The following is a 14,693-nucleotide window of genomic DNA, read 5'->3' as shown; positions in this document are numbered from 1 at the left end:
CGTCCGCCCGGAGCCATTTGCGAACAGGGCCGAACTGCAGCCCCTTTTAGTTTAGCGCTTTGATCGATTCGCGTGCCTCGGGAGGGTTTGTGAAGGTGAAAGAAAAGAAAACTCCCGTACGTCACAGTTTCTTTGCACCGTGTGCAGAGCATTTCCATGTCAACAGTGGTGCAAGAATGAAGATTACTTTTTATTATTAAAAAGCAAAATCTAGCGATAAACAGCTTTTTGTCCTATTATCTATTATATGCTCGCATACAATAATAAAGCAGCGAGATGCCAATGCTTTCGTGATAGCTGCGCCCCTGCACAAGCCGTTGTAATGTTTATGACGCCCACTGTGGTCGTTAACGTGCTGCGCAGACAAACGGGCAGGTGATTGTTTTGAATTTTAATTTGCCGAAAAGGGTTGCTGCGGCGTTGCCTACATTCAGGCGCACAGCGCACAAGTTCAATTTTTGGGAGCAAAGGACACAAAACCAAACGACGGTGGTGCCAACGCGTACCATTACAGGCGTGATTTACGCCTAATCGTGTAACAGAGTTTAATGTATTATTGCAGTGTATCGTCTGTGTGTCCGTTTGTGAGTGTGTGTGTGCCTGTGTGTTTGTGTGAAATAGTGCGGTAAAGTGAAGGATTGGCGACTTCCACCCGTCGTATGTTGTGCACGTGCTATGCGAAGTGAGTGAAGGCACATGAAAAGCATTTTACAGCGCCATCTAAAGTCGGGCGCAAGCGTGTGAAAGCACTTAGGGAGGCAAAAGGCGAGTTTTTCGTTTGCATTATCATCACGTACATTGCATTTATACGCTCAGTACATCCGCAGAGTGGAGCCGAGATCTCGCTTAGTTTTGTGCTACGGTGCAGCTACCAGCTGTGAATGTAACATTGTGGTAAAAGTTTGAGCCCAGCTCCGTTGCACTCTCGCTCTCTCCTACTCGATTTCCCTTTGCCACGCTTTGCCTTTCGATCTCTCTCTGTCTGTCTGGCTCTCTGCCCCACTCTGTGGGTTAACAAACACACAAAGCGAGTCTGTGTGGTACAGTGTGTGCCACTAAACCACCAGCCAGCCCTACGGAAACAGCGCTAGCACGGCAACAGCGACGGCCCCACAGTAAAGCTGGACCGGAACGCGACGATGAAGACTCGCCTGACGACGCTTACATGGCGTGGATCCGCCTCGGTCGATCCCCGCTTTTCCGCCGCCATGCTGCCGTGGTCCATCGCCGACATCAGAAACCACGAAAGTTATGTAACGGTAAGTGTGCCGCAATTAATTGTCCCACGGTAGTTGGACACCGACCCGATGCCCGCAGCACGGTGGTCTACTAACGTCGATGTGTGCTAAAAATCTCTGCACCTCTTTTGTCCATTTGTCCCGCATTTTAAAACGCAAACCTTCATAGCATTCCCATACCTGCAGGGTCGCTTTTTACTGCCCCGCATACAGGGGGTGCAGATTTTTGCCAATGCTACACGCTCACTCGTGTCCAGTTTGTGCGGATCTCCATAGGGAGATGGTAAAATGAAATCAAACAAAAATTCGCTTCGGACGTACACGAAAACCAGAACACCAAACCTTGGGTATGGCTTTGAGCAGTCAGGCGCAACCAAAAATCCCAGCCCCAAAGCTCAGCCAACCGTCAACAGCTGAACACATCCTTGTCCATCACTGCCCCGTGGCGCTACATTACACCGAATCGTTCCCGCGTGGCGCAAACTATCAGGCGCAAACTTCGGCCGGTCGGTTCTATCCTTTTTCGTTACGCCAACTAGCAACAACAACACAGAGGGAAACACACGCACACGTACACCGGCCACTCGTACGGCACTCTCCGGCCCCGTCCGGAACTTGTGGAAAATATCGATTTTCCATCGGAAATGCGTTCGCAACATGGTACGCATTTCGCGATTGAATTGTTTGACGGGTTTGCTGCCTTCGCTCGCACGCTTCACTTTATGCTAGGGAGGAGAGGGAATGGGTGGGCAAACTGTGCGCCCAGCATTTTTGTCTACACTCCCACACACACACACACACACATGCGAGGGTTTGTTTCTGTTAGAAAGGGAGTTATGTTATGCGAGACGAAGCGGTGGTGGCGTCCCTGTCCATAAACCCATTCATCCGCCTAACGAGATTACGTTCTCATCAATTATTAACAAGTCAAACACGACCCGCCAAATCCAATGGTCTTCTCCTTTTTGTCTCCGCCGCTGTAACCATTGCAGTTGTATGGTACGATCGTGGGCAAATTTATCCGAATCACTCGGGGAAACCGAGTGGGTTTTTTGTGCGTTTCCCTTTGCCATTGTCATGTGCTGATGCCTGAGCCAACGATTACGCTATATTTTCTTGTGCCAGTTTTTATCTGTAATGTGGGAATAATTTGACATTTCAATTCAGCAGCAGCTACGCTATTTGGGTGTGAGATATGTTTGGTTTGTGCAAAAGGGAAGACTTTTTTACGACAAACGACAGCACGAAAATCAAACGATTTCCACAACTTCAGGTAATCGTAAAAGCTATTGCATTGTCAGTCGCCAAAGATATTCGATTTAAACTAAGTTTAGATTTAACGATGATATTTAACACCTTATCTAGCGCTTCTTCAAGACAAGCACTTGCCGAATAACAAAAAAGAAAAAAATCTCAGAAAATACATTATAGTGATCTCACGAAACGGCGTTGCCCGAAAGGCGTACCATCCCGACGCCATAAATATTTAACATTAAAGCTAACCATCTCCACCCGCCCCTTTTTACCAAAGCAATGTTTACGATGCGCAGTTCAGCCTTGATGGTGTGACTTAAAAATCACGTGAAAATAATTATAAATTCGGTAAATAAAATTTGCATTCATTAAACAGCCCCCATTTTGGAACAAACTCAAATTATTCCATCACGTTGTTGTCGGGCGGGTAAACTTCAGCTTTAGTTACGGCCCCTGGATGTTTCGCACAACATGCTTCCGCTTGAAAGAGTTGTATGGTGCGATGGTTCCTCAAAGATGCTTCATTGCTGGCGAAGGTGTTCTGCATCATTCTTTTTTCCGTCTACTTTCTTAAAGTACATTCATCAAATTATGTTCCAGATTAAGTTTAATGGCGCGAGTTTAAATCGTTCCCATAATAATGCCAGCACCGTCCACACCCAGACACACCGAACTCCTCGTAATCAGAGTCTCATTTGCTTCCCGAGCACGTCTTGCGAGGCCCAAGCACACAAAGTGTAATGCAGTTTGACGATGGTAATGACCCCTTTTTCATCTCCCAATGCCGGCAAAACATGGTGCAAAGGCATCTTTTCTTGCCTAACGAAGCACACTAACCTTTATTAGACTATGCATAGACTATGCGAGCTTTCCCACAGCATGACGGATGGTTTGGGCAAACGATTGACATCACGGGGCAATGCTTCAAGACAACAGACGGTGGCTGTACTGTAGCGAAGGCTACAAAGCGCACACTACCCAAAAAGGATATCATCATCACGAGTACATCATGCCAAGCATGTGCACGTACGCGAAAATTGCATCTTCCTGTCAGTAAAATTTTCACTATCCTAGCCATTGGATGGATGTTTGGAACTAAATTTGGACTGAGGCTGCTGGTAGAGTGTCGCTCGGTATTCGGCCTTCTGTCACATCACGGCACAAAATTAATTACAGACAGGAAAAAGGGATGGGGGCCACATTTACGCCCAAATGCTATTAAAATTGTAATAAAGCGAAATGAAAGTGGTTTCGTTAGTGTGTGTGGGTGTGTGTGAAGGTGTTTTGCAGGGTTTTTGCAAGAATCGTCATGCTGTTACGATGAAAGAGAGAGGGTAGAGGGTGATAAAATACATAAATGGGAACTAAATTAAGCAGTTAATTTGTTTTAAGTTCTCTGATGCCTAGCGTACTGGACACTGGGACTGGATATTTGTATTTGTATTTCAATTTTGATAGGTTGCGTTAATTCTTCGTTAAAGGTAGAGGAACTTGGAAAGATATTTGGGAGGCTTCGAAGAAAACTTTAAAAAGCTTAACGCTTCAATGAACTTGTAAGTGAAGAATATATCACCCAAAGACAAATGAAAGTTGTTTCTGAAGAATTCTTTCCCATTGTAGTTCAACTTTTTTCACTTCTTCACTATAGTTCTTGGTTCTCCATATCTCAACGTTGCCAAACACTGTCTCTCTCCGAAATGTGTCCTGTACATCTTTAGAAGCAGGAGAAAACGCTATTTATGGTGATTCTTTTTTGCCTTCCGGATAGAAAACTTTACAAAGCATATGCCTCACTATGCCACAAAATCTTCTGTTCTATTAGCCGTACGCGCTCCTTGCGTTTCATTCGTACACTACACAGCTCGTTCAGCTTTCAAGCCGATGCTTTTGAAGTGAGTAGATTTATTGTCCTCCGGGGAGTAGCTCCACAGAATGGGACCGCACCAATCCATTGCAAACCCATAGGCCTGGTGCAGAAGAAGAGTAAAAAGAACCGGATGAACCGTTGCCGGGGATAGGATTTTATGCCAAAGGCATTTCCCGAGTGCAGTGGGAGCCGTTCCCGAAAGAGCAGTTCCTTCGCCCATCATCCCTTTCGACGGCAGCAGGGGGTTCGTTCGGTCGATGGCAAAGAACTCTTCCAACGTTTCCAATTAGCGCCAATAGTGGGTAGGGGTTTGTGCGTTGGTGTCGTTAAATTGGACCGTGTCCGGATGTCGCTTCTTCAACCGGCTGTGTATCTGACCACCTCTAAGTAAGCTGGTTAGAGACTGGTGCTGGCGTAACGCTCCGGCCTGCGAAGAAGAGCCCGAGCACGAGCTTCCGAAATGGTGAAAGCAAGCCACATTTTTCTCACTACAAATGTCTTCGTTATCGACCGGTTAGTAGTAGTAACCGGGCTAACCGGTCGCATTACTGTCGGCCTACATTAAGTGATATCCCGCTGGCAGGTCCCAAACACCACCATTCCGTTGCCGAGTCTGTCGGCGTTACTGAGCGGGATGGTTTCAACCGTTTTTGAAGAGCCTCCGACGGGAAGTAGAAAAAAGAAACACCCTTAAAAAGGCTTCGGCTGGGTACAAGTTATTCCTAACCTTTGGCAGCTTAACTGCGCAACATACACTTTATCGTTGCTCGTATCCATAAACTTTTCCGTCGGATTAGTCTCGACAAGCTGCCGTTTATGCGCCCTTCATCTGGGCGATTGCCCCTCAGAGAGCAAGGGAAGCAGGGAACAAGGATTGAAAGAGCACAGCTTTTTACAAAAGACACTTTAAATTAAACTTTTCAACCTGCTGGGCTGGGCGGGCAAAAGCGAAGCCGAGCATAAAACTTTATCGACCATATACTACTCGCTAAGAACCCGTGTCCTAGGGCAGACGGCGCACATGCTTATATGGCTTAAAGTCGGCAAGGATTTTGATGAAGCTTATTGTACCAGATGTCACCAGTGCTGAAGACATATGTTCTACAAATTGAGGCGTAGCTCGTATCATTTATAGGAGGTACGCAAGAACTCCGCATCCGGTGGAAGTTATTTCCAAGCAGAAAGTTTATTACACGCATTCTTGGAAAATCTCAAAAAGACCCTGGCATGAAAGGGATATAAAAGTGAAATATTTATAATATTATGTGCACTTTTTTCTTGAGAACATCTGTATACGGACTTTGGTATAACCAAAATGGATTGCCTTTCAACTATTTCCAATAAATTCTAAAAGAACTTTGAAGTCTCCAAAGCACTTCACAAATAATTAACACCATCGTGCACTATGCCGAACTGCTCTAAGTGGATATTGATACACCATCCACACATGCTTAGCAAAGGCAATCTACACTCATACACACAATACATCTCTAAACTACTGACACACCTTTCCCTTACTGCCATGAATCCTACTCTAACCAGACGATCAATCGAATCGCTTTCCCGGGAACATGGTTGCTCGTTTCCGGTGATGCAGACGGCGAGATTGTCCTTTGGGAGGTTTATCGTGATTTATCGTTGCCTGGCTGCCCGACCGGCAAACCAATGCAGTAGTCACTGGTGCTGTTGATTTTGATTCCGTGCCGTGCTGTGTGGCTGAGTGTTTCTAACCAATAATTTCTACTCTCTGCTTTTCTCCACTTTCCATCTCCACAGCTATCGGTCGGTGTCGAGGACGGTGTGCTGGCAGCGTACAACACGGACTTTGAGCTACAGTTCGAGCACAAGCTACGATACATTCTCGGCTACTGCAGGTGAGCTAACCGATCCGTCCAGAGATACAGTGGGCAGCAGTACCTAAACTAATCCGCCTTCTTCATTCGCCTTTCTGCTTCCCCCTCATAGGGTGATCGTGAAGCAGGAAAAGGGCAAAAAGAATGCTGACTTTCTGATGCCGAAAGCGACGAGCACCCGGCCACAGCCAATTACGATCGGCAATGACAACGTGGCGGAAATCTTTGGTCCCGAGTTTGGGCTGGTGTATCTGCTGAAGAACCCGCACGATCCACTGCTGCACATACACTTTTACGAGTGTGAAAAGTACGAACAGGTAGGTTGGGTTAGTTTTTTGATAAAGGCAATGGAACTTGGAAAATGCAAACCTTCTCGTCATTGAAGTATCTGAAACGCGCAATAGGTCATACCTGGGGAAAAACTACTACCAGCAACAGCTAACGCACCCTAATCCTTGACACTGACAGTAAGCAGGAAGGTCAGGTACGGCTTGTTGCACAGCTGGCCAGGCACGAAACACGCACTGTGTGTGTATGTCCCGAAACAGGCGGCTGGTGTTAAACTTATCTACGCAAAGACACGCACACAAATTCCCGGTTTTAATGGACAAAACCACCCTAAACAACTCCCCCTGAAGTAGTTCCGAAAAACCCCGGTGTGGAGGGCAGTTCGTTAAGTACGGCGAGACATTCAGGGCTTTATTGTGTGCTGTCCGGAGAAGCGATATACACGTGCTTTCTTCTTCAACCGCCATCAATATCCAACGACGCCGGCCTTCCGCTCGGAATGCAAAGCTTAACGCGTGCAGGTGCTAATGATACATCGCACAGTAACATTCCTGGGACTTGTTGGGACCAACGTTCATTACGGCACGATTCGTATGTTAATTATCTCATTACGGGAAAGCTTGTCCATCCGAACTCGTTCGAATGCCGGACAAACGTGTTTGTTCGCACACACACAGAAACACTCACATACAGTCAAAGCTCCACAATAGCTGTGTTCTTGGTGTGGGATCATGTTTCCGCCCACTCTAAATTGCTTTATCAAGCAGGAACAGGCATAGGAAGCGAAGGTGGTGGTTAATTTAGCGCACGAGATATGGCAGCTTCCCGCATAAACAGATTCATGTTAACAATTCACAGCACGCATTGGGCTGCTTGCCGTGCCTAAATCTGTGCTATTTTTTATCATGATAGTCACGGCAAATGTTGCTTATTAACGCCATATTGCTGATAATGCGTTATGCTAGCGTCCGGTAGAGGGCGTGCGGACCGGCAACCCAGAAGCGCACGCAAGAAGATGGGTGACCGGGTTACTTTTCTTCTATTTAATCGAGGACCAAAATGCGTCTTCTTAGCGAACAAAGTCAACAAAGCAGCCAATGTTTATCCGTCCGAGCTTTATCGTCACGGTGATAATGAATAATGATCTACCGTTTAGGCAATGGTCCGCTCGAATGGCCACAACCCTCGAACGAGTGCGATAGAGAGGAGGTGCGTGCGACTGTCTGTTTACCTTACCGACGACGACAAAGAAATGGTGTATCCAGCGATTGGCAAAACGCTCTCCTCGGACCCACTCCTCGGGAAATCACCAAAAAATGCCAATCGGCACGAAATCCAGCTTTGCTTTGCGTGACTACGCGAGCGGCTGTTTTTTTTGCGTAGTCAATTTCAGCAACCCCACCGTTCGTGTTGGGCGCGCCGTCGTCCCCAAGCGGCCTGTTCGGTCCCCAACTCCAGCAAGACAAAGAGAGATAGAGGAGTAGAGCTTTCGATTGAAGTGGTTTCACCATACGCGTGATTTGTGATATCGTGAAGCCACGGTGAAGCCTACCGCCAGACGGCTCGAGCGCTGGTGGTTGTTAATTCGCCTCTGCGTGACTAGAACTTTTGCCAGGAGAGCCTTCGCCGGGGAACGGTTCGCGTACGCTGCAATCAATCTGACGAACAACGGTCTCGGCGGGATGACTGCGCTGTCAGCCTGGTGATCCAAGCCGGCTTCTAATCCGGTGTTCGTACCGTGTGAAGAGTTCAAAAGCGATCTTGATTGTTCGCTTCAATTGATGCCATAAAGCTACCGGATGAGGTTTGCGTATGGTTCGTGCACTGACCAATTGTGCTCCAAATGTGTCCTTGGGAGTTGTAAGTTGAAGTTTGATTTGGGTTTGGCGTTTGTTGGTATGGATGCTACAATTTCTACCTCGAAATCGTCACAATATTAGCAACAAAAGGCGGAACTGGACCATAACATGCAACAGGCATTTTAATGATTGTACGGTAATCGTCAAAACTGACCTCATTTTATACGTTACGGCATGAAAGTAATGGATACTTGTGGTTGTGTTTGGGCTTTAGAGACCATATGAAGCAGAATTTACAACTTTTACTGCATTTATAGCGCACGTGAGAGTATTTTCATTATTATGTGAAGCGCGAATATTTCTCCAAACGACTTCTCGCACACGGTGAGAAGTTTTGCTCGCGCTCGCGGAACAAAAGAAAACATCGCCGAAAGAAAACAAGCAAGCAGGAACAAGAAATAGCACCACCAACAACCGCACGCTGATGGTTCTAAATTTATATCATCGATCGTCGTCGCCGTCGTCGTCGTCGTTGGCCAATTCTTCGACGCGATGTTTGCGATACACGCAGTAGGCGCATGATGATGATGGTGCTGACGGTTTGGGCGGTTTTGTTGTTGCGCCATGTGCATCGTGTTGTGGTGGTGTTGCTCGCTGAATATGCTATTTTGCCACACGTCACCAACACACTGCCAAAAACCCGTACAACTACTACACTAGACAGTCAGCCGAAACGGTCACGTCGATCGGTAATCGGCATCGTTGAAGATCGTTGCGCTTTCGCGTGCGGTCGCCCAGTCTTTCGGTAAGCGGCTCGCGGCAGTCGAATTTTTCCTACCGACCCAAACGCGTCATAACTGGGGCTACGTGTTCGTGTGCCGGGGACTAACGGTCCCAAAAGAAAAATAAAAGCCCGAACCCGTACAGGAGAAAGAAGAGCGAAAAAATAACTCACCACGACAACGTGCGGAACGCAGAACGCGAACGCAGTAGAACGGTTTCGAGAGTGTTCGATTACTGTGCCGGGGCGGTTGGTATACACTCCTACCAAACGCACGCGTCTTCCGGTCGGGTCTACAAACCCGCCCGCGGTGGAAAATAAGTTAGTCATAATATTGAGAGGCGAGAAGTTTTCCGTCGCCAAAAAATGTGCTGCCGGCAAGTGTGCTGATCAAAGTGAGTCAATGAAGAGAGTGTGTGTGTGAGTCGTTTCGTTTCTCAAGTGTGTGCCATGTGTACGCTTTAACGCTACGATATGGCTAATCACCCTAAGTGCGAGTTCGGAGTGCAACGGTTTTGCTTTGGTGCCGCATTGTCCTTGAGCATGCTCTTGGTGTCACCTGTTACGAAATGAATCGGTCGCTTCGCTTCCTTCCGGTTGCGAACCACTCGTTGTGCCTTGCTTGTCGTGTTTGCGTTTTACGATTTGGGATGTGTATAAAGAACTTGTTTGCTCGAGCAATAACATTTCCCACGTAGAGAGAAAGAGAGAAAGACTCTAGTGAGACCCCAGCAAGTCGTTAAACTCGTGAAAAGCTCGAGAAACTATCTGATCACTACAACTGCAAAGTCACTTCCCCTGAGATGTTTGCCGGAATTTTCCATCACACGAGAGGGACACTATTTGCACTCGCTGCCCACGCGGGTACACCCAAACAATGTAAACCCCCTACACTCGTCTGCATCGTAACAAACCGTCCCAGCTCAGCTGGTTGATCGTTCGCGATCGTGCTGCTGTGTATGGGTGTCTTATTTTTCGTGTCGCTCCCTTTTCCTTGCACACCAAACATCGAGAATTATTTTTAAAACAAAGTCACTGAAATCAGGCCAACGGCGTCCGACTGTCGGTGGGCTGGCAGGGTCAGTCGCTTCGCCCGTACGTTGTTTGCGAAAAATCACGCCCAATTACACGCTGTAACGTTGTGATATAGCCAATGTGAAAAAACAAAACTTTATACGAAGCCTTTCAAGTGCTTTTGCTTTAGTGGTGTGTGTGTATTTGGTGAACGTAATAGTTGTTTGGAGAACCGTTTTTTTCACGAACGTCCCTAAGGCCACTACCCCGAAGCAAACGCACGCCTCGTATGCTTTATGATGCGTGATGGACAATTCATATGCTCTTTGCTTGCTACATGCCACACGAAAATCTGTTTATTCTAGCAGCCGGCCACATCCATCACCGGCACCGATGTGTGTCTTGCGAAGCGATAGCTAATTTGTCTGCTCCTTTTCTTGCGAGCCTTCGCTTCGCCCGGCCTCGTGTACATTGTTTTTAGAAGTATCATCCACTCACTCGCTCCCTATCTGTCTCTCTTTCTCTCTCTCTCTTTCGCTCTCATGTGACTACCCATTTTATACCTCCCACGTACCTTCCCAGCGCCAGCGGCACCTTATCATCGATCAGTCGCGCTGCGCCTTTGTTCAATCTACGAACTGAGCGCCAACCGTCCGTGCGCAACGGACCCCCCCCCCCCCTTGGTGAGGAAGCCCTAACAAATCAAGTGCAATATAGAAAAGCAACAAACCCATCGCGCCCCAACAAACGATTGTGCACGGGGTAAACAAATCAATAAATTTGGCACCCACCACTGTGGAGGCAGCAGCAGCAGACGAAGAAGAAGCTGTAAGCAAGCGCCAGTCCGATAGAGAGTGTTGCTCTTAATTGGAAGCAATTGGTGCTGATTGAGTTCCGGGGCGGGCGCTCGCAGTACCACAAAGAGTGAAATTCACCTCCGAAGGTGTATTTGTGTCTGTTTGTGGCCGTGTGTGTGTGCGTGTGTGTGTGAGCCAACTTGGCGTCAGTTTGTCCTTTCCGCCGAAGAGCAGCTGTTGAATTCAACGGTGGGAAGCTGCCGAGAAAGAGTGGGTGTGTTGTGGGAAAGCAGAACCGCTACATCATGTTTACCCTTCCACTGTACAAGGACAACGTCATGGTCACCTCCTGGAGTGACGCTTCGTCCTACCGGATGAAGAAGAATGTAAGTAGTCATACAGACCCCCGCACGTATCGCCACTGGGCGCCTCCATCGCCTTCGAGCTGGGCGCCTCCATTCGATGAAAAACACCCATCTCCATCCACGACCGTTAGCCTAAACACCGCATCCAAACGCATAAAGGTCACCAATCGAACAAACTGTATCGGGGCCACAATCGATGAGCGTAATAACACTGCGGTACCTGCCGCTGCGACCACCTGACTGCCATTTTGGGGGCAATAAAGCTCATCTGCCCGGTTTTAGGCCACTGCCTTGAAGCGCGCGCGCACGTTTGAGAGTGGAATGTGTTCGCACACACCCAGACATGTGCCATGTGCCTTTTAGGTTGTTTCCATCCTTCGGAGAATCTTTTCCCTTGCTTTTTTAGTTTACTGTATCGTTCTGTTTCCCTTCTTGCTCATTTCGCTATTATAGAAATCGTTTCTCCTTTCCACCAAGAAAAAGCATTCGGCCCGGGATATCCGACGTCCGATGAGGTGTCGGGAAAGGTGGCAGCTAAAATTTCTCGCAAAAACCGTGTAATTTATTCATGACCAGCCGCTTTGGAACCACCGTCTGCGGGGCTGCGGGCGTGTGAAACCCGGTCCCACAGACCGTGGTTATCTTATATACCATAGGGATAGTCTTTTTTCCGCGCTCATCCCTTCGAGCCATAATCGTGCCTTATCCATATGATAAAAGATGATGCCTATCCCTGTGCTGCTGTTTAGCGATGTTCATTGAACCACTAAATAAAGCAAACAAAAAAACAACAAAATGATCCCGCACTCACATCGTCTGGTGGTGCCTTTTTGCTTACTTTGGGCTGATTTTAGGCCAGTACCGTCCTACACCGGAGCCTATCCTTATCGTAACCAATTTATCTTTTCACCACACATGAAGTTGTTTATTGCTATCGCGGCACGTAAGCAGCTGAGGAGGGGAGACGAATATTTGCTCCGGCATTGTTGGCATCCTTTTTTCGGATGAGCGAAATATTAATCCCACAATCGAAGCGAGAAGAACGCACCTGAGCGGAGGAGGGCTAATGGGCGGGGTAGTTATGCCTGGGAGAAGTAAAGCGATGAAACTATTTTAGACGCAGTGAACTGGAAGAGAAAGAATGCCCATTATTAAGCGAATTCATTGCTTAAATATGCTTAATTTTAGTTGTACTGGAAAAATGATGGAAATAGGAAATATTGCAAAAAGATAGCATATTATAAAACAAACAACCGTAATCTAAATCCAAGCCCGTAGGGTTGTTTGCTACAACTTATTTGTGCCTCATTTCCAAATGTGTGTGTATGTTTCACCAAGCAACCTAGCAACAAGCCTTATTTAAACGATCGTCAATTCACTTCTTCGGAACAAAATGAGCATCAGAGTGTTGCTTAATACCTTGCTGCCTCTCTTCATTTACCCCATCCAAGCCGGCTAGTTCCTTCAAACGGTACAAAATTCGCATCCTTTTTGTAAGGCTAGAGACAAAGCAGCCGTCGTCTTCATTAAGAGCTTGTCAGTCAAACCTGTCTACTGCTGGAGGTGAAACACAGCAAACAAAACTATTTAACAGCTCATCCCACCCAGCGGCACTACCGTTTTATAAGCAAACAGTGTTGCAAATGGATTTGGGCTATTCTATTGTTTTAATGCCTGTTTTGGTAATGATAATTTCCCTTTTTTGCCGATAACGCGCCTAGACCGGGTCCCTGTTTTGCCGTGTGCCGTTAGTTGTGTCTCACACTTGACTGAGCTCATTTTTGCTTTGCCAAAGCAATTATGAACTCACGACGAGTGGAACGGAAATTTTGCACCCAACTAAGTGACGGGAGTGCGAAAGCGGCGAGCTGGAAATTTGCTTAATCCGAGGCTTCTGTCTGCAATGCAATGTGAGGACGGCAGGGAACTACAGCCGGAGCGTTTCACTGACAGCACAAAGCATTTCATTTGCATTACACAAACCAGCAGCAGGTATACATGTGTGTGTGTGAGTGTCTATGTGTGTGGCTATGTGTCTGTGTGTTGGGTCACCGTATACGAACGAACGCAAACGGTACGGTTGTTAGGGATTATCGCGTACGACAAATGGTCGAATGGTGCCTAGTTGTCTCCACATCGAAATAGCGTAGGCACACGGCAAGCAAACGGTTCCCGGTACGGCACGATTGAAACGGTTCGCACCAACACACTACACTATACAGTGCAGCAAGTGTAGTCGTGAATAATACACCCTATGTACACAGCGACTAATACCCAAACACTTTAATTATTTTAATGTTCTACTGTAATTTGAAAACCTTTTAATTCCAAGAATACGATGGCAATAAGTTTACTTAGTGCAGAAAATGCTAAAATATTCTGTTTGATTTTGATACTTGTTTATAATATGTATCTGTTAGTACAATAATTTTCAATAAATTAATTTAAATTAATTAATTTTACTGGATTTGAGTGCACCTGCCAGCATGCAAGACTAACTCTGCAGCCAATGCCGATAACAATTTTATCGTGTAGTTCAATATTGCATTCGGGCGAAGAGTTTACGCAACAAAGCAGAGTTAAACAGAAAATGTGTGTGAAACTTGAAACCATAATAATTTAAGTGTAGTGTTATTAAATTTTCATAACAGTATCACAAACGTGTGGTATGTAATACAGTGTATAGTAAAGACATGACCAAAAATAAGTTCAAATACTTCTAATGTTGATATTATCATAATAAGTCATCTAAAGACCGAGACGTTTGCTTTCCTTATCTGTCTAGTGTATGATAAAATCGATTGATCAAGCTCTTCTCGAACCCAGCCTCAAGCAATATCTATTGATGAGCTTTCGATAGACACGCCTGAACCATTCCTCAAATAAAATAGGAGTTCGATAATACTCTGAGTTGCTTGGTGAATTTAATTATAAGATCTTATTTATAGTAATCAATAGTTACACTTAGTTATCGATACAAAGACTCTTGAATATACAAATCACAACAGTCCCACTTAATCCGTATCACAAGTTCTTATTCTTTCTTCTGTTTGTTTGTGCAAGAAACAAAATCTACGCTACAATGTGTTTTCATTTCAACAAATAAGTCTTCATAATCCTCGCAAGAGACATTTATTGCCGAAAAAAAAGAACATTTTCATCTCTTTTTTCGCAAAGTTCTTCCCTCTTCCATCTTTATTTTCTTGCCACTTTTAATTTACTCACAAAAGTACTTTCCCAAAGAGCGATAAGAACAATTTTATTGATTGTTCGACCGCAATAAAGCGAGAAAAGAGAGAGAGAAAAAAACGAACTCCACTAAACCTGTCACCAACGAGATGGTTTCCGTCCGTTTCGTACAGAGTGGTCAGCGCCTTTATTGCGTGTTTTTTTTTGTTGGTTCTTTCACTACTACATTATTGGCGGTACGGCAAGGT

General features: G+C 46.1%; 2 protein-coding genes across 9 annotated transcripts in view; one reads left to right on the top strand and one right to left on the bottom strand.

The window, feature by feature from the left end:
* Positions 1-14,693, bottom strand: part of LOC5667525 (uncharacterized) — a 386,862-nt gene that overhangs the window by 105,328 nt on the left and 266,841 nt on the right. The window lies entirely within an intron of this gene.
* LOC1278751 (TBC1 domain family member 1) overlaps positions 1-14,693 on the top strand; it is a 28,350-nt gene that overhangs the window by 787 nt on the left and 12,870 nt on the right. For 2 of the 6 annotated variants that reach the window (XM_061650147.1, XM_061650145.1), the window contains exons 2-4: positions 563-1,259; positions 6,136-6,233; positions 6,325-6,529. In XM_061650147.1, coding sequence (XP_061506131.1) covers positions 1,140-1,259; positions 6,136-6,233; positions 6,325-6,529 — 423 coding nt within the window. In that variant the 5' untranslated portion in view covers positions 563-1,139. Of the gene's footprint in view, positions 1-544; positions 1,260-6,135; positions 6,234-6,324; positions 6,530-9,111; positions 9,476-10,676; positions 11,278-14,693 lie in introns of those variants that run through there. The other 4 variants (XM_061650150.1, XM_318376.6, XM_061650146.1 and 1 more) reach the window with 3 other exon arrangements.

The sequence above is a fragment of the Anopheles gambiae genome, chromosome 2, assembly GCF_943734735.2.
Source record: "Anopheles gambiae chromosome 2, idAnoGambNW_F1_1, whole genome shotgun sequence".
In the NCBI taxonomy this organism is placed as follows: Eukaryota; Metazoa; Arthropoda; class Insecta; order Diptera; family Culicidae; genus Anopheles; species Anopheles gambiae.
The sequence above is the reverse complement of the archived record's forward strand: the minus strand, read 5'-3'. Positions and strand labels throughout refer to the sequence as shown.